The sequence below is a fragment of the Nipponia nippon genome, unplaced genomic scaffold (genome assembly GCF_047370975.1).
Source record: "Nipponia nippon isolate SJK-2023a ecotype South Korea unplaced genomic scaffold, ASM4737097v1 scaffold_11, whole genome shotgun sequence".
Lineage (NCBI taxonomy): Eukaryota > Metazoa > Chordata > Aves > Pelecaniformes > Threskiornithidae > Nipponia > Nipponia nippon.
In genome coordinates this window covers 25,781,949-25,806,036 of record NW_028262302.1, presented here as the reverse complement: position 1 = coordinate 25,806,036, position 24,088 = coordinate 25,781,949, and the positions used below count along the sequence as shown (strand labels likewise).

Below are 24,088 nucleotides of genomic sequence, written 5' to 3'. Positions count from 1 at the left end.
TCTGACCTTTCTGTGCTGGGCTTCGTGACTCGCTGCCCCAGCTCCAGGAGCCAGGCTGGGGGGCTGATCACAAGGGAGATGCCCAGAAGTGAGAAACACGCGGATGAGTTTACTCCTGCAAGCATGGAGGATGTCTGTGTCACTTCTTGCTTCCCCGGACCAGAGGCTATACGGGATTTATCCAAGGGTTACAGGAAAGCTGGGAGATAGAGCCCCAAATGCCAGCCTAGAAAACCTCCGCTGGCAGCGCAGCCGCTCTCTGAACATGGGGATTTTTGTTTCTTCCTGTTCCAAAGCTAGAATTTTCAATTTGCCAGAAGAAATTCTTCTCATGCTTTTCTATGCCAGCCTTTTCCAAGCTCTCCAGTGTGACTTGCTCCCTTCTGCTCCATGAGCTACTGGGAGACCATCATTCTCATGTTCATGTCTCATTTTAACAAGGCACACTCCCACGAGCATCTTCAATAAACGAACACCATTTTGTCCAGAGACATGGTGAAAATTACAGCCCGCAAGTGGTCTGAAGCTCTGCTTCTGCCGCTGCAAAAGCCTGCCTAGAGCCCAAGGCTTCGTTTCTTTTTTCCACCAGCAACCCTCCCTCGATGGACCCTGGCAAAGCACACATTCACTGCACTCTGCTGCACAAGCTGCCCCCAGCCTGAGACAAAATCATCAGTAAATAAATTTGTAATCAAAGGTCACAGTGCATCAGACCTTCGAGTACAGCTACTCCTGTTGAAAGTTAACCACGGGGTATTTGCAGCCAATGGTCCAAGATAAGGAAAAGAGGAAGGTTTAGGGAAGCAGCATTACCTGGACACGCAGCAGGGACAGTAGGAAGTTCTGAGCACCTGCATCCAGCGCCAGGACGCAGGAGGGCTCTGGCAGGGGTGAAGCGAGCGCAGTGAGGAAGGGGGCATCCGGACAGGCCTGAGCAGGGTAAGCTGGGGAAGTTGAAACATGAAACAGAGCAGCACGGTCGGCTGAGCCGGAGGCATCAAGGAAGAGCAGGGAATCCAAACCAACAGCCACAGTACACTCGGCAGAGTCCTGGAAATGAGCTCCAGGAGTGAAAACAAGAGGAGAAAGGCAGTGTCTTCAGCTGGCGTTTAATAGGAAGCTAGCTTTGAAATTAGTAATTTGCAGATGTAGAGAAGGCACATAAATTTGAATACAGCTCTCCAAGATCAGCTCCATTTTCTGTGAGTAATTATTGAAAAAAAAGAAGAAAAAGATTATGGCTTCTCAGAGCAGCCTATATATGCTAATCACATTGCACCCAATATGCTAATCACAGCAGGGGAATATGGCCTGTTATCTTGAAACACGGCAGATGCTGTCACACCACCAAAGGCTGTTCCTGTTGCTCCGGCATATTGCAACGAGCCGTGTGGAGAAGCAGAACAGGAATGCGTGGGCAGGAGAAGCACAGCACCATCAGCGAGACTTTGCCACTGCCCAGTGGCTCAGGTCACTTGAAGAAGAAGCCGTATTTCAGCGGGTCCTCCTCTTCGACAGTGAAGGTGGCTGTACCGGTGTAAAACGCTTCTCCCGAGACTTCCACGATGACAGCGTTGTAGTCCCCAAACTTGGCTTCCTGCAGAGGGATTCGGATCAGGACAGAGGCGACAGGAGGTTCTCCACTCTCCCAACCCCACGAAATGCCAGCGCTACCTGGCACTTAGGCAGAGTCACCCCTCACCGAGTGCTCTGCCCTGCCCAGGTACATCCCAAAGTGTGTGGCAGCCCTTTTACTGCCTCGCTTTGCCTGCACGAACTCCACACCTGCACGACTGCTGCTGCCCCCGCTCTGAGCTCGCGAGCCCCCACACCACCACACCCTGGGTTTGCCTCAAAGGAGGCCAACAAGCTGCCGAGGCGCCCAGTCCTTCCTGACGGCTGAGGGAGGATTTGAAGGGAAGCCACGCAGCAGAACATGGTCTTACTGTTACTTGCTTCCCTAATAAAAAATCCTGAAGCGTGAGGCTCGTGGGAAGGCAAGACCCCCAGGCACCTCCCTCCTTCCATATGCCCTTCCCCAGGCACAGAAAGGCTTTTCTGCTTCTCCACTGAGTCAAGCCAACAGCGCTTTTCCAGCAGTCCTCAAGACAGAGGGAAAGTCCAACACAAGCCACTTGCCTGCACGGCCTTCCCAGTGAACAAGGACCCTGTGGTACTGCTCCGAAAGGTTCTGGTCTGATTCAGCTGGATGAGTCCCTTATGGTACTGCAAGGCGATGCGAGCTGTCACACCCGAACCTGTGGGACTTCGGTCAACCTACATTCAGAAGAAAAGATGAACCAGCTCTAGTATTTTGGGTTTTAATAGAAAACAAAATTGCTGCCCTCAGTTCTCTTTGCCACCTTTATACTGTGCTTGGGGGAATCCACCTAGTCCAGGGGTTTGTACAGAATCAGGATACATCACAAATGAGAAGACAAAATAAGCAGGGTTGGGGGACTTTTGGATTGTGATCAGCTTTGGCAAACTCATCACTGGATGAGTGATCTCATATATTGAGATACTGAGGCTATTTAGGGAGCGCCTGAAAGCTTCCCAGCATCATAGCGAAAGGACTGAGAGGGGCAGAGGCCACCTTCCCCATTCTCACACGTCAAGGTAGGACCAGTTCTCTTCAGGCCAACTGTGAGAGCTGCTGGCCAGCCTGGTCTTTAAAACCTCCAAAAACACAGCACTGGCCAGCTTCCACGGCGATCTGTTCCATTCCGCACTGCTGGGAAGTCCAACTGAAACTTCCCCTGCTATTTATGTGGTACCTTATCCACCACAGACACGGATAAAAGTTCACACGCCCTCTTTTCTCTCCTCCTCTGTTGATCCCCAGCAGCTGTTCCCCAGATTAGGACTTTAAGAACATGCACTATGTCTGTTGGGATCCTGCCTCAGCCCCTGAACTCCTGGGAAATTCCTAGCTATGGGGCGTGGGTAATAAACCTTTTTAAAATGCCACCATCTAAGATGTGCAGAAGTATTTCTGTCATTAGGAGCTACAACTGCATGTGTTGAGTAACACTCAGCTCTTCAGAGACATCACTGTAGCAGAAGGAACGATCACCGCCCAAAATGAGAAGAAACAGAACCGTCCCTCGGCTCCGCAGAAGATGTAAGAAGGGAAAAAGGTGGTGGCGTGTGTTTCTGTACCTGTTCATCCGCAAACACACAGATGTTGGTGGTGGGCTCCTCACTAAAGGCATCCTTCCCATCTGTCAGTATGGTGCCGTAGAGGAAAGCCAGGTCTTCGCTTTCAGGGTGATGAAGCTTGAACTGGGAACAGCAGAGACAGGTTCACCACCGCACGCAGCAGCTGGGCAGTCGGCAGGACGTGCAGTACAGCCTCCTTGAGAGACCAGAGGAAGGGGACGAGGCCACACTGCTGCATTTCCACCTCTGCTTCTCCAGTAACAGAGGCGGATGCAGCAGCAGGAAAGCAAACTCCTTCTCATGTCCCTGTGAGGCTGGAGGACTAAGAAATTCACCACGGGGCTGGAAGCACGGGACTCCCTCCCATCCCGAGTGTCTCAGGGGAATAAAGCATCTTGGTCTGGTGCAGTCACCCCGAAGGGGACACGCCGGGGTACCGCAGCACTCCGCCATACCTGTTTCTTCACCGCTTCTGTCACTGCGCTTGCCGCATCAACGAGGTCTCTGGTCTTTGAAGAGCACACATCGAGGCCCAGCTGCTCAGCGCTGAGAAAGGCATAGAAAGTGCCACCGTAGCCGATGTCGACCACCACCTTCCCGTGACCAGGGACGTCGATGGCCAAGTCTGGGCAGAGGAAGGGAGGGAGGTGAGGAGGGGAAAATGTGCCGAGCAAAAGAACCAAGCTGCATGCAAGGGCGGGACGGGGACGATGACATAAGTGCTCCCATGCCAGAGAGCGGCATGTGACACCTTATGGCCTCATCCAGCCTCTGGGGGACATCGGAATCAGGGAGGGATTTGCCAGCCCCCACCACCAAACCCCCATAAAACCGGCGCGGCAGGCTCGGTCCCCACCGGTGGCAGCAGCAAAGGCAGGCACGCTGTGGAATCGGACGGGGTTGCCGCTGCGGCGGCCGTCCCAGGGCACGAAGGCGGTGACGGGCCCGCAGGGGCAGCGCAGGCGGACGGCGGTCTCGGGGCGGCTGGGTGCCGCCACCAGCCCATAGTCGAGGGCGAAGCGGCCGAGGGCCATGACGGCGTGGCCGCACATGGCGCTGTAGCCGGCGCCGTGCAGGAAGAGGGCTGCCAGGTGGGCGTCGGCGGCGGCCGGCCCGCCGCGCACCACCACCGCCCCGTACATGCCGGCGTGGCCCCGCGGCTCGTGCATCAGCGCCCGCCGCACGTGGTCCTGCCTGCCCGCCACCTCCCGCCGCAGCGACAGCAGCGACAGCCCCCCCGCCGCCACCGCCTCCTCCGCCGCCTCCAGCCGCGGGATGATGCGCAGCGGCTCGCCGCCCGTGTGCATCTCCACCGTCTGCAGCACCAGGCCCGAGGGCGAGTGCGGCGGCAGCCGCCGGCCCGCACCGCCGCCGCCGCCGGCCTCCGCCGCCATCGCCCCCGCCACGGCGGGGCGGGAACCACGCCCGGCCACGCCCCGCAAGAGGCCACGCCCCCGGGCGGGGCATTCCCGTCCCGGATGTGACCACGCCCCCTTCCGCGGGGGTCGGCGCGTTCTCCGCGTCGGAAGCGGAAGTGGCGTCTGCGGAAGTCGCTTGGCGGAGCTGGAGGGCCTGTTGCTGGGTTACCGGGATGTTTCACTCCGGTAGCAGCGGGGGCAGCGGGCCCGTCCGTATCGGGCTGGGGCTAGGAGTGGGAGTGGGAGTGGGAGTGGGGGGGTTGTCAGCGGCTGGGCAGGGCCGGGGGTGGTGCTCGGTGCCTCTCGGCTGCGGGGGAGCGGCGGTGCGAGGCCGGGCGGGGCGGTCCGGTCCGGTCCGGAGCGCCGCGGTAACGCGGGCTGCGCTCTCCCCTCAGCTGTGGACATCCAGCCCGCCTGCCTCGGGTTGTACTGCGGCAGGACCGTCCTGTCTGTCAACGGCTCGGTGGAGACCTACGGGGACTGCGGGGTAAGCGGGGCACGGGCACGGGGAGGGGGGGTGGCCCCGCTCCGGAGGCTGATGCGGATCCCGCTGTGAGCAGCACCGCAGCCCAGCCCCGAGGCGGCTTGGGGAGCAGGCGGAGATGAGGGCTGCAAAAGGTGGGCAGAGCACCCTTACCAAAATGCAAGGCTACAGGCTGGGGGAGGAGTGGCTGGAGAGCTGCCTGGAGGAAAAGGACCTGGGGGTGGTGGTAGACAGCCGGCTGAATATGAGCCAGCAGTGTGCCCAGGTGGCCGAGGGCCAATGGCATCCTGGCTTGTATCAGGAATAGTGTGGCCAACAGGACCAGGGAGGTGATAGTGCCCCTGTACTCGGCACTGGTGAGGCCACACCTCAAATCCTGTGTTCAGGTTTGGGCTCCTCACTACAAGAAGGACATGGAGGTGCTGGAGCGCATCCAAAGAAGGGCAACAAAGCTGGTGAAAGGTCTGGAGCACAAGTCTTATGAGGAGCGGCTGAGGGAGCTGGGGTTGTTTAGCCGGGAGAAGAGGAGGCTGAGGGGAGACCTTATTGCTCTCTACAACTACCTGAAAGGAGGCTGTAGTGAGGTGGGGGTTGGTCTCTTCTCCCCAGTAACAAGCGATAGGACGAGAGGAAACGGCCTCAAGCTGCACCAGGAGAAGTTTAGGTTGGATATCAGGAAAAACTTCTTCACTGAAAGGGCTGTCAGGCCCTGGCCCAGGCTGCCCAGGGAAGTGGTTGAGTCCCCATCCCTGGAGGTATTTAAAAGCCGGGGAGATGTGGTGCTTAGGGACATGGTTTAGTGGTGGACTTGGCAGTGCTGGGTTAACGGTTGGACCTGATGATCTTAAGGGTCTTTTCCAACCTTAATGATTCTATGATTCTATGAAAGCAGGAGCTGCTCAGTGAAACATTTCCCAAAGGAGGTGCTGAAGGCTTGGTGGTAAACCGGAGCTGAGCGGAGGAGCTGTGAAAGCTGGAACAGAACGGGATGGTGCAGAGAGCTGTGCTGAAATCGCTCTGCCCACTGATTTTAGTGGAGTACTAAGGGAGAGCAAGATCCAGGGAGGGCAGAATGAATGGGGAGCAAGAAACTTGGGGGTACAGTGATTGTGAGCGGCCTGGTGAGTGAGAGTAGTGATGAAAGGGAGGTGGAGTGACAGCGAGAGAGCAAAAGGGAGTCTCGGATGAAGCCTTTTAAACGCGCTTCACCTTTGTTTATATTAAGAAATGAGGGCCAGAGAGAGCAAGGCCAGTGTAAGCTGAGAAATTGCTGAGATTTATGTTTCATTTCTTTAAAAACCTGATAACGTTTCTTGCCCTGGTACTAGTTCAAGCTGTCCTTCCAGGAACTGCAATGGTTTGTCATTGGTACTCGAATGCTTTGTAAATACAGGCTCTGCTTTTTGCAGGTGTGCCCTAGAGGTCAAAGAACCGATGACAACAAAATCTGCCGGGAATGTATGGGATCTCCAGACCGCTATGACTGGCTGTACCTTGGCTTCATGGCCATGCTTCCCCTGGTTTTACACTGGTTCTTTATTGAATGGTATTCAGGAAAAAAGAGGTTTGTATACCCGTCCTTTTAAAAAGTTATTTAAAAATGGAAATCTCGCATCCATGAGTGATCAATCTGAGATGCTGAATTGAACTGTCCGGCAGTTCATGCTGTTGGTTGAGCTGATACGGCAGCGCGTACACTTTGGGCAGCTGGAGGGGGCGTTATTTACCAATGTAAGAGTCCTGCAGGTCCTTCTTGCCAGTCACTGCCCCCAGGACATGATCTGTACCTCTTTAATGCGGTGGTGCCCTGCCAGTCCATCTGGCAATTTCGGCTGGACTGGGTTTCGCAGGAGCAGCACGTGGTGTCATCCCCTCTCTCCCGGGCCAGACCTACCGCCTGCGGAGGCCCTGATCAGCGGTGCTGCTCACATGCAACAAGAGAATGGGTTTGAGTTTTCTCTTTAGGAATATGTATGCTGGGTTTTGGTTCTGATAGCGTAGCTGATAGCATCAGCTGATAGCTGATAGCACCAGCTTTACGTCAGCATGGTGCATCAAGGAAGTTCTGTAAAACAGGGGTTTAAAACCACAGCTGCATGTGGCCATTAGCTGCTAGGCTGGAACTTTTAAGAAGTAATGACTCTGGAAGAAGTAATGACTCTGAGTAAACACTGAAAACATAGGGGACTGAGAGAGTTTAATATATGAATATATACCATCTTTAACAAGGACTTGCAGCTTTGAATATTTTGCTTATATCATGTGTAATGATGTCATCCCTTCTGAGACGTGTGGTGTCTTATCCTCACTGCTCCTTTCTTTGAAACTGCAACAGAGTGTGTTGCTGTCCCTCACCTGACAGGATGCTTATGCTACAGCAAGCTTTCATTTAAGAAGCCAGAATGTTGTTCAATCACATTTTACACACTAAATCATCTGAGATTGTAAATGAGTTTTCGCATTCAGCTTCAAATACTTAACTTTTTATTCAAGCAGCGTTGTCCTATCCTTGGTCATGGTGAGTATTAACTCTGTAGGAGGTTCTGTACTGCACGGACCTCCACTTCGCAGTCGGCGTTTAGATTCCCTCTAGTGTTAGTAAAATAGTGGTAAATCTCTCTTTCTCCTTCCACAGCTCCAGCGCGTTGTTGCAGCATGTCACTGCCTTGTTCGAGTGCAGCATTGCAGCAATTGTTACGCTGCTCGTCAGTGACCCTGTCGGCTCTCTGCATATCCGCTCCTGCAAGGTGAAGAAGCTTTCGGACTGGTACACAATGCTTTACAATCCAAGTCCCGACTACATCACCACAGTGCACTGCACTCACGAAGCAGTCTATCCCCTGTGAGTGTAAAGGCTTTTTTGTACTCCTGTCTGTCCCTTCCTTTTATACAAGCGTGTTTCTGTCCGTGCCTCTTCTCACAGCTGCAAAAAGTGTTCAGATATAACACGGACCAATGAGAATCAATCCCTGAAGTCTTTTCATGCATTGAGCTGTTTTATGCGTGAAACACTTAGCAACACCTAATGACTTTCTGAGTCACCAAAGAAGGTGGCATTGTCCAGGCTATTTAGCTATGAAGTGTAAGACTTCATTTTTGTTCCTTTTTGCTGCATCTTGACCGTTTCCCCTAGGAAAAGAGAGCCTATCGTTCTGTGTTTATATCCTTTGATTGTAAATTCTTTAGACTTGACTGACTCTAACGCCAAATTCGCTGGTTCTGAGTTGAGTCTGCAGGAGAAAAAGAACTGCACATTTTAAGGAATTTCTCTTCTCTTTTTTTTTTTTTTTTTCAGGTACACCATTGTGTTTATATATTATGCCTTCTGTCTTGTGTTAATGATGCTACTTCGGCCTCTTCTGGTTAAGAAAATTGCCTGTGGTTTAGGAAAGTCTGATCGATTTAAAAGCATTTATGCGGCACTGTACTTCTTCCCTGTCCTCACTGTGCTTCAGGCCGTGGGAGGAGGCCTGCTCTGTGAGTTCTCTCCTAATAACACTGATAAACATACCTATAAACACATGCTAACAAATGACTTATGGGAGGGAGGGAAGGGACATAACACTCTTTTTGCTCTGAGAATAAGGACATTGTTTAAGGTTATTGTGAGGAGTCTTACCTGAGAAGGTTGCTCATTAGTAGCCCTGTCCTAACCGGGCTCCTGCCCAACACTGCTTTGCCTCTGCCAGTGCTGCTAGAGACTGTCCCTTTCCCAAAAAGGGAGTAGAGAGGGTATGAGAGGAAATTCCACTTTCTGCTAAGGAAGAGTTTGTCTGTCATTTGTCCGTCATCTCAGAGATGGATTAAAGTATAAGTTTGGGGAGATCATCTATTTTTGGTTTAGCTTCCAGCATACTTGTCACATGAAGGGGACAAGTGCCACAAAATCCCCGCTCAGCCTACTTGTCTCATTATCTGCCTTTTTCAATTAGTGATTTAAGTGTACAGTAACTCCACCTAGAAATACTTGCATCCATTATATTTGACAAAAGCTAAATTTGAAAACCAAAGACAGAACTGTTGAATAGTTGTGCTTGGCTGACCCTTACTGCTGTGCATGTTTGAGGTGATGATAAAAGGTGGGCTATAATAGCTTAGTTTACTTCACACTCATGGTTATATGTGGAAAAACACTCTCTGCTGAAATATATATAATGCATTCTTTTTCCTGCTAACGTGTTCAATGTTTGCCTTTAGATTATGCCTTCCCTTACATCATACTGGTGTTGTCTTTGGTCACGCTGGCTGTGTACATGTCTGCTTCTGAAGTGGAGGTAGGTAAACATGTTTCCTATGTTAAAACTCATAATATAAAATACTTAAACGAGCAGAGACCACTCTGTCTCTTGCCTTTTCTCAGTGGCATATTCTGCGTTTAAGCCTCTTCCTTTATGAATTCTCTTAGCTGGAGGAAGCTCCTGCGAGACTTCCCTCTTGTGGTGCACTGAGAAACTGTTATGTGCTGGAAGGGCTCAAACCCAGCAGGCTTCACACAGCCTCTGTGCACAACCTATAACATCTCTTAAACATCGGGAGCTAGGTAACGGGCTGAATGTTAACAGGATTCTGTGTTTGTTTTGCAAGTCTTTCAAGGATCTTCTTGTCAGGAAGAAAAGACTTGTTGTCCTCTTCAGCCACTGGTTACTTCATGCCTATGGAATCATCTCCATTTCCAAACTGGATAAGCTCGAGCAGGACCTCCCATTGCTTGCCTTGGTACCTGCCCCTGCCCTCTTCTACTTACTGACAGCGAAGTACACCGAGCCATCACGCATACTCTCAGAAGGTGGAAATGGACATTGAAAGGAGCCCGTGCCAACAACGCTGTCCTAGTGGTCTGGATTAAGCAATTTTAGTGCTTGTTACACTTTGGAAACTTCTGTTTTAAAAGAAGTTGTTTATGTACAAGCCTTCTAGGTGAAACACCTCTGAGGGAGACTGTATAATATTAAAAAGCTGCACTTTGTATTCTTTGTAAGTATCTGGTATAGATCGAAGGGAATGTCTTTGTATCTATTTATCACTGTGAATCTGTATAAAAAGCTTGTGACACATTCTAGTACAGCAGTTTGCTTGTATATGTTTATTTCCTAATACAATATTTTAGCTATTGTTTGAATAAAACAATAGAGCCTGGTTTTCAGTAGACTTGCAATAAAACAAATAGAGCTTGAATATACCATAGAGCTTGGTTTTCTCATCACATACTCTAGCTTCTTTCCCCCACCAGTGGCAACAGACTTTCATCTTCCTTCCATCAACAAATAAAATATGTTGAGCATCTCCTCACTTATTCCTCATGATGCTTTAGTCTGACTGCTAGGAAGAAGGAGAGGAAATGCATTGTAAAGTTCTCTATAGTTTATGCTCTGTGTACTTCATGTATGGAGACCTCTTCCTGGAGGCGATGAAACAGTAGCATCCTTCCCACTAAATCCATTATACCTTGACTATAAATTTCCATCTAAGATCAGATTAAAGATTTTCTTTTCCTGGTAGTTGTCAGCAAACCACTCACTGCGGGTAAGCCTGTGAAGCATCTGTTAACTACGCGTGGGTGAAGCCTTCTCTGCGCCTTTCAGCACAGTCGCCTTGGCTTCCTCCTGTGAGCGCGCTTCGTGCCTGTTTCATCCGTTTATCAGCGGTGCCCACAGCTCGCATCTCTTGCTGCGCGGCCGCAGCTGTGCCCGTACTGCAGCAACAGCAGCGGTCAGACAGGCGTGGAGTTTAGCAGCTGAGACAGGAGCGGCTCTTTATGCAAATTCACCATTGCGATGACAGGAACTGCTGGAATGACTGAAGTACAAAACCAGCACAGATTTAATACAAAGAACTGGAGATTCCTTGTCTCCTTAAAGAGATATCTCCTTAAAGATTACCTCTGCTCTATATGCATCAACATCTTTATGTGAACACCTCAATAAGAACTGCTAAAACCTCTGAAGCTGCTCAGAAGTGACGTTTTGGCCTTGCTGAAGCCAAATATCCACTGACAGACTCCAGTCTTCTCTCTGTGTTGTGCAGGAAGATACCCAAAGCATCTATCCTGTATGTTAGTCACCAGTAACTCAGCGCTATAGAGGGTCTAGAAGAAGACGCAGAGCAGTGCTGAAGGTCTAAATGCAGAGGGAAGAGTAACAGGAAGATCTCAGCTTAAACTTTTCCTACCATATGGATCGTTGGCTGTAGCAGTGCAAATAACAGTGTATATTTCTATATTTAAGTGTGACAGTAATGCTTTTTTTATTCTATTACCTATCAACATTGCTAAGGGCTTTGAGGGGTGTCGTCTCGGCCAGGCTGCCTCGAGATGTCGCTCTTCCCTTTCTCCACAGAAGATTTGATTTCATTACATCTGATATGCCTTTCCTGATAGCTTTTTTTCTGTGAAATGCCAATTGACAGGTTTACTGCTTCTAAAAACAGTGTGCAAACAAACTAGGTCTTGCGTGCTTCTGCAATTTATTTAGGGATTAAGGAAGTAACTGATCTCCTTAAGGAAATCAAATAAATTCTGTCTATACTGCTATGTACAAAATGTAATTTGCAGATACACAAATTTAGAGGACAGTTCTAACAGTATAGTTTTAAAACTCATGTGTTAAAATACCATTTCCATAACTGAGTCATAGGTATAATCATCTTCAAAATGTCGTAAACACAGTTTTGTATCTACATTTGCGCAGCTGTCACATCAGTACACGCGCAGCAGGCATGCGAGCGGCCGGTGCAGCACCGCACAGGAAAAGCCATTTGCAAAGGTGCAGTACTGAGGACTGTACACCTTGATGTGCATTTCCATGTATGGGCTATATGTATTGGGTTTAAATGTTGGGCTATATCTCGTTTTTTAAAAAGAAAAGTAACTAGCATATAAAAAAAAAATGTAATGGCAGCCAAAGAGTTAGGTAGACGCAGCTAAAATAATACCTGCAGTTTTGAATGACTAAGCAATGTTTTTGCGCAGGCTTCTTGTGAAGAAACCTGCCCTGCACAATTGACACAGAAAATAATACTGGTGCTGGCCTTCAGACGAAGCAGGCTTCTCTTCTGCTGTATATTCACCATCCCTCCCCCCTCTGCCTGACTTCCTTCCAGGGACATTCCCTTCCTCTAAAAATTCATCTTTCCTCTCCCTGGTTTCCTCTCACATTACCCAGACCCAACGATTTCAAAGCAGCCTGTGTACCATGGCCTGTTAGCTTTAATATGTATAAAAAACACATTCTGTAACAAGACTGGTCATACAGTGACCAAACCTGTGCCTCATTACAAATGAGACCTCTGTGAACCAACAAGCAGAGCAGGTATCTATAGGTTCGAGTTAAAAGGAGGCCCTGGAGCAAGAGATTTGTATGCACCTAGGGCCCCTGTGTAGCATCACTCCTCCCCAAGACAAGAATATAGAATATTGTTCATTTAAATGGAAACAGCAGTACAAATTGCCCACATGTAAAGTTCTAGAGAATATAAATATTAACTAACCATATAGTTCTACAGTGATAACCATGCAACCACAAGCTGTGGGAGTTGGGGGGTCTGTTAGTTTTATTTAGCCTTTGTGGAAAAGCAAACATATAGTTCTGGAAAGATCGGCGCCGCTCAGACTATTTTACAGCTCCCTCGCTGTTATTATCACAAGCCTTTAGAAAGTGGAAATTAAAGATAATATTATCCAGGCTGAGTTATAAAGCACGCCTAGTTGTTCTAATAAATATACTGCTAGGTCTCAATCTGCAGCAGAGTGATCAGATAGAACATGGCTGTACTATTTGCATTTTATCACAAACTGCTAAGAATTAACATATTCTTGGATTTTTAAAAAAAGAAAAAAAGGGTGGAAAAGAAAAAGTTTAGTGTATCTTACAGTGATCATCCATTCTAGTTTTTTTTTTTGTCAGAGAAGTCAGTCCTTCCAGCTTATTTTGTAGCCTGTTATTAATATCACCAATCTTTTCCTCTTGATGAATTTGTTAGAGCTGTCACTGTGCTCAGTATTTCCTGCTCGTTCTCCAGAAATTCCTGTAATGACACAGAGTTAAGAAACTTGTTTTGTTTATCTTGTTTTCCCACCTCTTGAGACCTGTAGCTCTCCTGAAAGTTTTCATTAACTACCCAATACTTGCATAAAAAACCAAAGTTAGTCTTTCGAATAGAATAACTGGTGAAAAACTTTCTGACATGACAGTTTGGTTTCATTCCCGTTCAAAATGAAGGCTATCCCCAACTGGAAAAATATTACAAGGCTGATGAGCTGAATGTAGAACAGCAACAGCGTTATTAGGCAGACCAATAACTGTCTCCCTGTTACTAGAGGGAGACTGCACAGGTTTAAGGATTGAATATAAGACCAGCAAAAGGAACAATACTGGGAAAAATTTTTATAGCCAGGACTTTTATACAGTGCTGGAAAATATAGGTTTAATACTTTGCCCCTGCTTGACTTCAAGAACTGTAGTGCTTTATTTGCAATATGAGATTTTATTCTTTACATGGTGACTGAACTATATTTATGCAAAACAGTATGATAGAAAATTGAAATTCACCTTCTGAATAAAGCTCTCCTCTGACCACCCCTTCAGAAGATCTACAACAGAGTCAACAGTTAAAATGCAGTAGTTTGCTGTGCCAAAAAAAAGACATAAGGACTGAAAGATATTCTTAAAAAAAAAGTCACTTTTTTGTTTTGAAATCATTATTAATGTTACCATCAAGCTCTGCTAGGTCATTCGGGATTTTGACTGTTGTTGACTTGTGGTTTTCTGCTTCAGAATCCATTGCAAAAATATCTTCTCTTATTTACGCATTGCACTGTGAAAAAAATAATTACAACAGAATACTTGCCACAGTTTTCTAAACAATTTCCAAATGGTTTCACTGTTTCTAGAGAGATCAGGAAGAACAAGCTGAGTTTTCGCTTATGGAGATAGAAAGGTTAATGTATTCCTCTGGACACGCTTTCTTTCAACAAGAGAACCCATTTCATCTTGTTGAACGAATTTTAACAGTTGCCAAAAACAACCCAAGCCAGCTACGTCTATGCTAGCAGATAAAATGGCTGAGAACAGCTGGAGCAGCACAGGTCGTGCGCGAACGGGGAAACTGTTCCTCACTCGCTCCCCCAAAACAGGATGGATTCATTCACGTTGGCTCAGCCCTCCCAGAAGCCAGCTTGTACCATCCTAGCTTTGGCTGAAATGTCTTATGCGGCCCAGGTTGGGCACAATAAACAGCATTCCCTGGTGCAATATAGGCATGAGAAAAATCAGAGCTGCTCAGCTTCTGTTAGTGAACTGAACATAAGGAGAGGGATGTTTGTGGTGTAACCAGGAGTGTTCTTCCTGAGGGAAACCTTTTTTTCCATAAGGATATAATCAGATAGAGCTGCAGAGTAGCTGGTACCTAGCAGCTGCAGTGCTAGCACACACAGATTCAGGCAGCTGCCCTTGCAGGAGTAGAGCTCCATGCTTGCAGGCAGCAAAGAGTGCACAGGGTTCCGATAGGCTCAGAAATGCAGCCCAACGCTGCTGCACAGCCGTGGGCTCAGGTCCGGATGGCAGCCTGGAAACAGCTGGCAATAAGACCACTTTTACTTCATGTGTTTTACGGGAAAGGAGATTTGACGACTCTGATAGCCTGGGGCCTGAAAGGTATACAGAATATTCTTCAAAAGCATATATTCCAAATTGCACAGGCTTGTTCTACATCTCACGTTCATCTCAGCCCCCTTCACGTGGCAGGAAGGCCTTTTCCTACAATCCTTGGCTGAACGCAGCAGATACAGGGTATTGATTATGCTTCGGGGAGATGCCTTGCCCTTGGATATTCCTCTTTGTTTTCTTCCAAATTAAACACAGCCCCACACATTCATTTAAAAGGCCAGGTTTGCCCTGTGCTGTTTATGTTTCATCATCCTCCACAGTTAGTTCTCTGTGAAATGAAAAAGGAACAGAGAACTTCACACTGAGAAGGAACACTGTCAAGCTTCAATATACTCACTAATTTGAACCCGCAGCTCTCGGTGTTCACAATGTCGAGTTTCCTGTTGATCTTGTAGATGTCTCGTTCTAGCAGCTTCATATTCTCTGTATGATTTTTCAGCATCACATTTGATCCGCAATTCGTTCCTCAGCTCCAGCTGTTAGTAACAAACTCTTCAGTGCTCACTGACCTTTATATACAATTTTTGTAATTAAATAAAGCAAAACCAGTTTTTGTTATCTGGCAGCTTTCATTTAAAAATTTCAAAGTACCATCTGAGACAGGTGTTTATGCCCTCTCACCAACAAAGAGGAAGAGATACAGAGTGGGGAAGCGATTGCTTATGGTCCACAAGAAAGGACCCAGCTCTGACATGAATAGACCTTCCTGCTGCGGCGTCACCCAGTGACAGGAGCATCACTCCTGTCACTGGCGGCTCAGGTGTACACAACTGTGCTGTTGTGCTATTCCTATTCCGATAGGATTGGAGAAACAGGTCTCCCTCTTCTGAACAGAAATAATTTCTGTGTTGATGTGGCTTCTGTGGAGCTCATCAGAGAGCTTTGCCCATTACCAGACCACTGGGGCACGAATCCTGCAATCTGACCAGCCGTTATGTAGTTTATTGAGCTTGTCTTGTGCTTCTCAGTAACTAAAGACACTTTAATTCTTCCTATTAACAGCAGAAGGTATGACAGTGTTCCTCTTCCACCTAGAAGTTTTGTTCTGGCAGAGAAAGAGAAAGCAAAAGCAACCTGATTGTTTGCCTGGGATGTATAGCCCAGCTGAAGCATGCTCTGGCCAGGCTGCCTGAAGCCCAGCAGCTGTAAGCAAATGGCCCCAGTACACACTGGGACTGGTTGTGTACGCACCCGAGAAATGGCCAGCGCGGGCACAGCAGGTCTAACATGCACTGTGGCTACCATACTCGGGCTCATCAGCTGTAGCAGGTCTGGGGGCGGCTGTCAGGCAGAGTCACTGCGCGAGCTCTGCAGGGACACTCTCCCTGGGAGCAGTAGGTGCCCCGTGCCTCTGATATTTTGAGCCGCTGCAACTATCCCACAGCCATACAAGTCTCTCTCTCTCCTCACACTGGTGCTGATTGAATGCCTGAAGTCAGAAAAGAGAAATACAAGTAAAGAGGCAAAGGTACAGAAAGATTTTTCAAATATGAGTTACTGAAGTGGCAGAAATTCCTGCCCTAGCAGTAGCAAGCATCTGAATAGAAGCAGGTTCACAATGCCCTTAGTTCACCAGCTTCTTTTGGACTTGCTCACGTGCCTAAGGGATGCAAAATCAAGCACAAGGGCAGCTTGATATAAATGCTGGGTTACAGGCTGAGCTGGGGTCTGAGGCATCCCCCAGATGGGGATGCTCAGCAACAGAGAGGAAGGTATGTCCCCAGCCCCAGCCTGTCTCCCCCAGTCCCAGTCTCTACGGGTGCCTGGTCTTTACTGGGAGGAAATAAAGCTGGTGGTGGAAACTTTGCAGAAGTAGTATAGTGAAGTTTTAAGTTATTACCATGTCCTCCTTGAGCTTCCCAGTAGTTTTGATTGACTGCTGAATGGCTCTTTTGACTCGTACCTCTTCATCTTCCTTTTCTACAAAGCAGAGAAAGGGTTTTTAGACAGTGTAATGACTGAACATTAGAGTTAAGCTGTTACAAATAAAAATAGGTTCTATCAGTAAGTGACTTGTTTAATTGGTCTGGCATTTTTTAAAAATTGCTTTATATTTGTGTTATGGCCATGTCTACAGATTCCAGTTGTTGCAAAAAGCTCAATTTATATGTGTTTCATACTTCACCTGACCCATAGGCAGACAAAGGGCTATGGCATGCCATTTTTGGAAACAGCAAGAGAAAGCCCCACTATGTAGACGAGCTACTTAATTCTTACCTAAAAATTATTTCCTCAGTTCTTCATATTTTGTATACTTCTGTTCTGTTTCTCTCTGGGTTTCTTCCAAGGTTAGCCTGCTTATGTTGAATTCTTGTTCTTTTTAAAGTAGATTTTCAGTTGCAGTTTTGACGTCATTTTTTAATGAAACTAAATATTAATCAATAATCTATCAAAGCAGCATTTAATGCATTAATAACTCAACATATCCAGAGGAAAAAAAACAACAGAGAAAAGAATACTGGAAGTGATCTCAAGAGGTCATCTTAGTCCATCTCTCTGCTCTGCAGCAGAATCAATTAGACCTAAGTACAGATGACAGATGTTTGATTTGTCCTTAAAAACCCTAATGGTAGAGATACCACGTCTCAGACAACTGATCCCAGGGTTTTACTATTTGTGCTGTCAATGCTTTCTTAGGGCCTAACTTCTTCTTAAGTTAAATCTATTCTGTTCCCTGTTATTTGTCTCAACAAGTGGACAAGGAGAAAAGCTTATCATCTTGCTATGAATTTTTATTTACTTAGTAGTTAATGCCATGTCTTCTCTTAGATCTACCTATTTTAAATGGAAAAGCTGCACATTTCTTCAATATTTTTTTTTTTTAATCATCTTTACTGAACTCCTCTTGGATCTCAAAATAATCTACATCCTCCTTTAAATGAGGTGATCGATACCCGACACTGTACTCCAGCTGTGTCCTACCAAAACCAGCAAGAGTAGAGAACATACATCATAAGCCTTGCCAGGCTATTTGCCTTTTTATACAAACTGGGTTTACAGTTGCTTTTTTCATTACTACAAATCTTTGTTGACTTATGTTCAACTTTTCAGCTTTAGTTCTATTTATCACTGCCTAGATATCTCCCTCATGATGGATTTGTACAGACAACTGTTTCTACATAAAGGCAAAAATATGGATTTTTTTATTATTATTATTATTATGACCTTTTTTCCCCCAACTTAACTGCTCCAACTTGCTAAAATAATTCTGAATTCTAGTTCTGCCCTGCAGAGGGTGCTCCCACTCTCATCGTGTTTGTCATGTGCAGATACCGTAAGCGTTCTCTCTATCCTATCACCTGCATCATTAAGGAAAAAACAGATTAATTCCAGTATGAGAGCAGACCTCCTGGAAACTAACGGGGGCCATTATTCTATTTTGTCAGTAGAACATGGGTAACCATTATCTAGGATGTTTTTTCCAACTGTTTTTGTACCTGGGATACTTCAGCCTGGAAAAGAGACAACTGAAGGGACATACAATAAAGGTGTGTAAAAATCACACACATTTGCTGGAGGAGATGAGAAGACAACAGTTATTCACTGTTTCTCATAACACAAGAACTGCAAGATGCCAATAAACTTTTGAGACAGCAGGTTTAAACCAAAAGAAAATTCTTGTCCTCATTAAATAAATTATATGTTAGAGGTTGTTATGGAGGATAAATGTATATGTGAGCTAAAATAATCAATCAGCGATAGGAGAATATTGCACTGAAGATCCAGCATAGCATAAAATTCAATCAAAAGCTATTAAATGCAGATACCATCTCCATCCAAAGAAGTTCCTGATATGTCATTTGTCATGGAGATTATACAGACAAAGGTTCATTCTATATTTGATTGCTCTTACATTACTTCTCCAAGCAGGACTATTGATCACTGCAGAAGACAGGATCCTGGTAGGACCAGGATTGTGTCTTACCCAGTATGGCTATTTTGGGAACTGAAGTTGATTTAAGTGTCACTCATCTATTCTTGACGTGCACTTAAATATAATCTTGAATAGCTCTGAAATGGCTTCAGCCACTTAACTACCTGAAGGTGAATTTCTTTAGAGTCAGATGATGTGAAGGCATCTGAGTTCTCTAGGTATGCTTGCTAACTGGTTCCTTCCCTATCCTTGCCCGAGATGTTACTTTCCTTACACTGGCATGAGTATACTAGGCATTTGATTCTGCTGACCCATCAGTGAAGCAAAACAAATATTTCTTGGTCTTACCACAAATATGGAGTGCTTTCACGTTATTCCACATGTCCTTTCCTATCAGCATGTCATTCTCTGGCTTGATCCGTCTCATGTTGTTGCTCCATGCTCAGCCATAAGCATATTTTTTTCAATCATACTAATATTTGTTTAATACAAATGTAAGTACAATGTTCCTGGATCTGAACTGTACATCCCCCTATACAGGGCTGCAGAGACTTACCAGCCTGGGAATCTTTGCACTCTGTTACATCAACATGGGAAAGAAGAACTATTAGCTCTTAAAGACTAGGCAGATCATCACCTAAATACCATGTTTTTGTTCCCTCTGAGACTCTGAAGTCAGGTAAGTCATATCCACTCCTGTGATCAAAGACTAGAAATATCAGAAAACCTCAAAGTAAAGTATAGAAGTTTGGATATGCTCATGAGCTGTATTTTGTTTTTTTAAGGACTGTAGCAGAAGGATGGGTAAAAAGAATGAAAAAATTGGAAAATATGGAGGAGAACAGATGAAATGGCTCCCTTGGCAGATACAGGTAGGTGAAGACGGCGGAGAAAGAAAGGTGATCTGAGTCTCATTTCTGTGGACTACTTTGATGACGTGCATCATCATGATGCTCCAGACAGAGCAGCATGAACCTGACCTGACGTGACTCTTTCTTACAAAGGAATTTATTCCACTTACACAGACCACCTCTGTGAGACAGTGTTCAGACAGAATCATTTTGCAGATGAAAATAGTGGAGAGCAAGTGCAAGAAAATGCTGAAATCTCCAAAAGCAAAATGGGGAAGAAACAAAAGCAACTTCAATTGTTTCATCAAAATGGTAGGAAATGAAAGCAAAGCAGGAAAACAGTTAAAAAAGAGGAACATGTTAGAGTGTGTCACTGAATGAAAACAAACAGTTACAATTAGTTTTTCAACCTGGCTCTGTCCAGTCCACAGAAGAAAGGGCAACCCTCTGATAACAGTTTCATCAGCACTATACTAGATGAGGGAAAAACTCTTTTAGAATGGATCGTATTAAAGAAAAGACAGAGAGAGCGTCAAGGTAAATTTAGCATCTCTTTTGTATATTCTGCATAGCTCAACTGCCAGAAAGAGCATGAGAATGAATCTACACAACAGTTTACAGTCTCAGCCCTGAGTTTTAGGGAAGCTTGAGCAGTTACATGATCGTAACTGCCTTGCATGATACGGGAGCATAACCTCTCCACCAGCAAAATGAGAAAGATTGTCAAGGCCTTCTGTAAATCTACCTTTCTAAGGTCAGACATACAAAGAGGATATTTCCTACACTCCTGGCATCTGATTTATCCTATCTTAAATCAGACTGTTGACCAAGAGTCAGACAGTTTCCCTGGGGACAGAGCATATGCTATATACCAAAGACTGGACAAGCGCTTGAAATCTTTGAAAGCTCTGCGTAGTTCATATTCAGCATTTCAGTGTCCTACTTTCTTTGGGAAAGAAAGCTCATCAGTGTTTTAAAGAGCACTGACACTAAGTAGCCTTGGGTTACGTCTTGCACACCATCAGTCACTCCAATAGATTTACAACAACAATAATTCAGAGGAGAATTTGACCAGCATCTAAAATCAAGCTGTCATATTTCCATGAATGTTGGTCTGTTTACCCAAAAATGGTGAAACAAATTCTATATTAACAGGTTACACATTGGGAGGCTCACTACAAAGCTAAACTGGCCTCATTTCAGGACTGAATCTGGTCCTGCACATATTTTTCTTTTAAAATGGGAGGCATCCCTTCCGAGAAACACCTTCACTGCATTCTTTTGACATAGATGCTCATATGTACAGGAATACATATATGAATATATACATGTATGGTTGTGTACTGATTCCAGTGTCTCAATCTGAGGGTCTTAAGTGCTTTTGACCATAAAAAAAAAAAACCAAAACAGCAACGTGAAAAGTAGAGAATTGCTGACAGATGGGTCACATCTGAGCATAGCTCCAATGAGCATAGCTGCAACGAGATGCAACAAAGACTGCCAATTCATCCATCAGAGAACTTCCCAAGGTTAACAAAAAGAACAATAAAACTTTCCTCCAGACATTTTACTTTGTTAGTAAAATACTCATTATAATTCCTGTAAATAATTTTCCCTCTTACTTGCTTCTTCACTCAGAGCTTTGACTTGGTTTTCAGACTGAAAAAGCTCTTTCTCAAGGTCTTCAGTCTCATAACGGAAAGCAAAATGAAGGTCAGTGATTTCTGAAATATATAGTGTCTACATGGGCAACTCAGAAATAAACAATTAGAGCAAAATGAGAGCAATCTGCATTTAAAACACAACATCTGCGAAAATAAATAATTGCTTTAAAATTGTTATTAATAGGAGTTAAGGTCATATTACAGAATTACAGAATGGTTGATATTGGAAGGGACCTCTGCAGGTCATCTTGTCCAACCCCCCTGCTCAAGCAAGCTTAAAGCAAGTTGCCCAGGACCGTGTCCAAATGCCTTTGAATATCTCCAAGAATGGAGATATTTAGATCTTTAGATACCTCTTTGTTGTGTGAAGTTTCATACCAGCCTACTAGTATAGTTTATAAATCCATTTAACTTCCCTATTGAAGGTTACATTTCAGAATCTCTTAAACCAGCTGAACTCCTGAGTAAATGGTACTGAGACCATTTACTATCGTCAATATTGAAAGGTAACATACAGTAGGCTATCTTCAAGATTTTCAATTTCCTTCTCTAGGTTTTTCTTTTCCATCATATGATTTGCCAGAAATTCAAGCTTTTTATTCAAGAAAACAGATAATTTTCTCAATCTACCAGAAGAAAAAAAGAAATGTTAGATACTTTGTCAGAAACATGATCTCACTATGTAGCAAGAAAAGCCTTAGTCATAAAATCACAAACTTAATCTGTATTCAAAAGCTGACAGGTAAAACCTACTTTGCCACCATCTCATCCCTTTTTATAGCCCAGTGTTGTTGTTCTTCCAGTCCTTGTTCATGCTTTTGGTGCACAGCTTTATTTTCTAATTTAAGTTTTTTATTCAGGCATTTAGCATTGCACAGATCTTCCTTAGTCTAGAAATAAGGACCACAGATGTTAGTTAATATTTCTGTCTCTGTTTTACCTTATAATAACATTCTATATTGCTATAGTCATCAAAAAAATCGTAGAGAACTTTATAAGGAATCAAGATTCATAGCAGGAATGTCAGGATCATGGTTCTGGATCTTCATTTCCATGGCCTCATTCAAACCCACCACTCTGAAACAGCCTGCAAGCTGTGTGTTGCTCCCAGACACATGGTACCTTGCTGCAGCTGGAGGTAGTGACTTCCACTGTGTGGACTACAAAGAGTCATAAAGTGGGAATGGGGAAGGATTGACGATGAAGGAACACTGGGATGGTGGGCACACAATGTCAAGGTGGAGCGAAGTAAGAGTCATGGGTCCTGGCTGAAAGAGGCAAGGGCAAGAAGATGGAAGAGAAAAAGGAAATAGGAAGATGATGATTGGGGTCCTGTCCTGGCTTTTGATAGTAGGAATGCAGTAGAAGAGCAGGTGGGGTGGCCATGGGATGGGGAGAATGTAGCTCCCACCTAGTGCTGCCTAACGTCAGTGTGGCAGAGTTTTTAATGGATCACCACCTTTTTTGATATGGACACATCTGGAGGAGAGGCTATGAACGTAACTAGGAAACCACCCCCGATAGATGTGTGTAGTCTACATAACAACAATAATCTCAGGCAGCTGACGTTCCTTCACAGGTTCAGCAGATGGAGTGCCACCACTAGTTAGCTTTTCTCCACATGCAATAAAAGTTAATAATAATGTAAAAAAGAATGGAGCAAGTCAGCAAGAATGACTATGAAAACTGCACACTCAGCTTTCTAGACCAGGAGCCCAACCTCATCCTTGTTAACAAGTCTCCCTACAATCCTCCTACATACATCTGTCTGCCCTATTCTCCTATTGCACATATACTCCCTCCCAAATCAACATCCTAATCTCATAACCCTCTATTCCCTTGCATCCCAGCTCCCAAGACCACACCCTCAAGCTCACCCCACCTTACGTCTTTCAACACCAGCCCATGGTCTCAGCTGAAGAGCAGATCTTGCCCTTACCTCCAGCACTGCCTCCAGAGCTCAAGTTGAGTAGAAGACAGAGGCCATGTCCTGCAAATGTTTCTGCCCCTTTTCGCTGCTCCCACTCATCAAGCACAGAGGCACAGGCAAATCAAAGCACCTCATGTTGCACTTTGTGCAGGCCTGTTCTTATCAAGTGTTTCAACAAGACAAGGCCTAGTAAAAACGCTGAGCCAGAATAAAAATATCTCTCTTATCAAGTTCCTTATTGAAATCCTGCTTTTCTTGGGCCATTTTTGATTGTAAAAGCAATAACTGACAATCAAGCTGAATTCTATTAAACAAAGCCAATGCAGACATATTTAGGAGCATATTAACAAAAAAAATATTTTTAAAACTATTAAAAATTATACATTCTTATTCTCAGGCCCCTCATGTGAACATAAGCTATGTGAATATCTGCATACATTTGACCTGTATTCCATTCAGATATTCTTTTTCATTACTTCCCTCTAATATATCTGATGAGAATAAAACCTGAAAAGAAGGTAAGGACATACAGAACTGGTGGGATTTCTACTGCAAGATCTTAAAATGCAAGCCAAGGAAGGCTAGTGGGGAGAGGCAATATTTTCTATAGACAAATTGATAGAAATAGTACACAAGGAGAAAGCAGACAGGCTTTCAGGTAGGTAAGTCCTACCAGCAACAGGTCTACAGGTTAAAATGAGAAAAATTCAAACATAGATTTATCCTTCTTGCTTCTGATGGACATTGTGTGTTTGTACGTTTTGCAGGATGTAGTCAGGACAAGGGATACTCGCTTCCTTTTTCTATCTTCTATACAAACCAGGAATCATGCAAGAAGCATGAGCCCACCTAAAGAAGTGTTTGAAGAAAGAAACCCGATACAGAGGAGAAGAGGATATCAAAAGGAAAAAAGAGGAAGAGAAAGCCCCAGCATCCTACTAGTTTCACAGCAAACAAATATAGACGCAGAAATCCGTATTGACCAGGCTTTGAGAGCACGTGCCAAACATTGTGAAGGAAAAAATACATTGCCCAGAACCTTT

The 24,088-nt window shown here is 45.3% G+C and overlaps 2 protein-coding genes and 2 long non-coding RNA genes across 4 annotated transcripts; 1 reads left to right on the top strand and 3 right to left on the bottom strand.

Annotated features, from left to right (window-relative positions):
* Positions 1-1,093: 1,093 nt before the first annotated feature.
* On the bottom strand, positions 1,094-4,581 carry L3HYPDH (trans-L-3-hydroxyproline dehydratase). The gene is made up of 5 exons (XM_087747988.1): positions 4,019-4,581; positions 3,618-3,787; positions 3,163-3,285; positions 2,136-2,277; positions 1,094-1,593 (listed from the first exon to the last, which is right to left on the bottom strand). The coding sequence occupies exons 1-5, from the start codon at positions 4,554-4,556 to the stop codon at positions 1,472-1,474; spliced, it is 1,095 nt and encodes a 364-aa protein (XP_087604114.1). The 5' UTR covers positions 4,557-4,581; the 3' UTR covers positions 1,094-1,471.
* A 91-nt stretch (positions 4,582-4,672) lies between these two features.
* Positions 4,673-10,215, top strand: JKAMP (JNK1/MAPK8 associated membrane protein). Its single transcript, XM_087747989.1, has 7 exons — positions 4,673-4,766; positions 4,976-5,067; positions 6,474-6,628; positions 7,700-7,906; positions 8,360-8,541; positions 9,262-9,338; positions 9,649-10,215. Exons 1-7 carry the CDS (start codon positions 4,754-4,756, stop codon positions 9,865-9,867), a joined length of 945 nt encoding a protein of 314 aa, XP_087604115.1. The 5' UTR covers positions 4,673-4,753; the 3' UTR covers positions 9,868-10,215.
* Positions 10,216-10,734: 519 nt separating this feature from the next.
* LOC104009687 (uncharacterized) lies at positions 10,735-15,258 on the bottom strand. The gene is made up of 5 exons (XR_015702389.1): positions 15,064-15,258; positions 13,773-13,875; positions 13,611-13,651; positions 12,932-13,086; positions 10,735-10,860 (listed from the first exon to the last, which is right to left on the bottom strand). It is a non-coding gene; the product is annotated as an uncharacterized LOC104009687 (long non-coding RNA).
* A 330-nt stretch (positions 15,259-15,588) lies between these two features.
* On the bottom strand, positions 15,589-17,126 carry LOC148056893 (uncharacterized). The gene is made up of 4 exons (XR_015702247.1): positions 16,944-17,126; positions 16,567-16,646; positions 15,918-16,155; positions 15,589-15,771 (listed from the first exon to the last, which is right to left on the bottom strand). It is a non-coding gene; the product is annotated as an uncharacterized LOC148056893 (long non-coding RNA).
* Positions 17,127-24,088: the final 6,962 nt, after the last annotated feature.

Coding starts and splice junctions, on each gene's coding strand:
- JKAMP (XM_087747989.1), top strand. Junction 5,068..6,473: donor AGACCTACGGGGACTGCGGG/GTAAGCGGGGCA, acceptor TGCTTTTTGCAG/GTGTGCCCTAGAGGTCAAAG. Junction 8,542..9,261: donor CGTGGGAGGAGGCCTGCTCT/GTGAGTTCTCTC, acceptor GTTTGCCTTTAG/ATTATGCCTTCCCTTACATC.
- L3HYPDH (XM_087747988.1), bottom strand. CDS start 4,556: ATGGCGGCGGAGGCCGGCGGCGGCGGCGGTGCGGGCCGGCGGCTGCCG. Junction 3,788..4,018: donor TGCCTTTGCTGCTGCCACCG/GTGGGGACCGAG, acceptor TCCTCTGCCCAG/ACTTGGCCATCGACGTCCCT. Junction 1,594..2,135: donor TGGGAAGGCCGTGCAGGCAA/GTGGCTTGTGTT, acceptor CTCTGCAGGAAG/CCAAGTTTGGGGACTACAAC.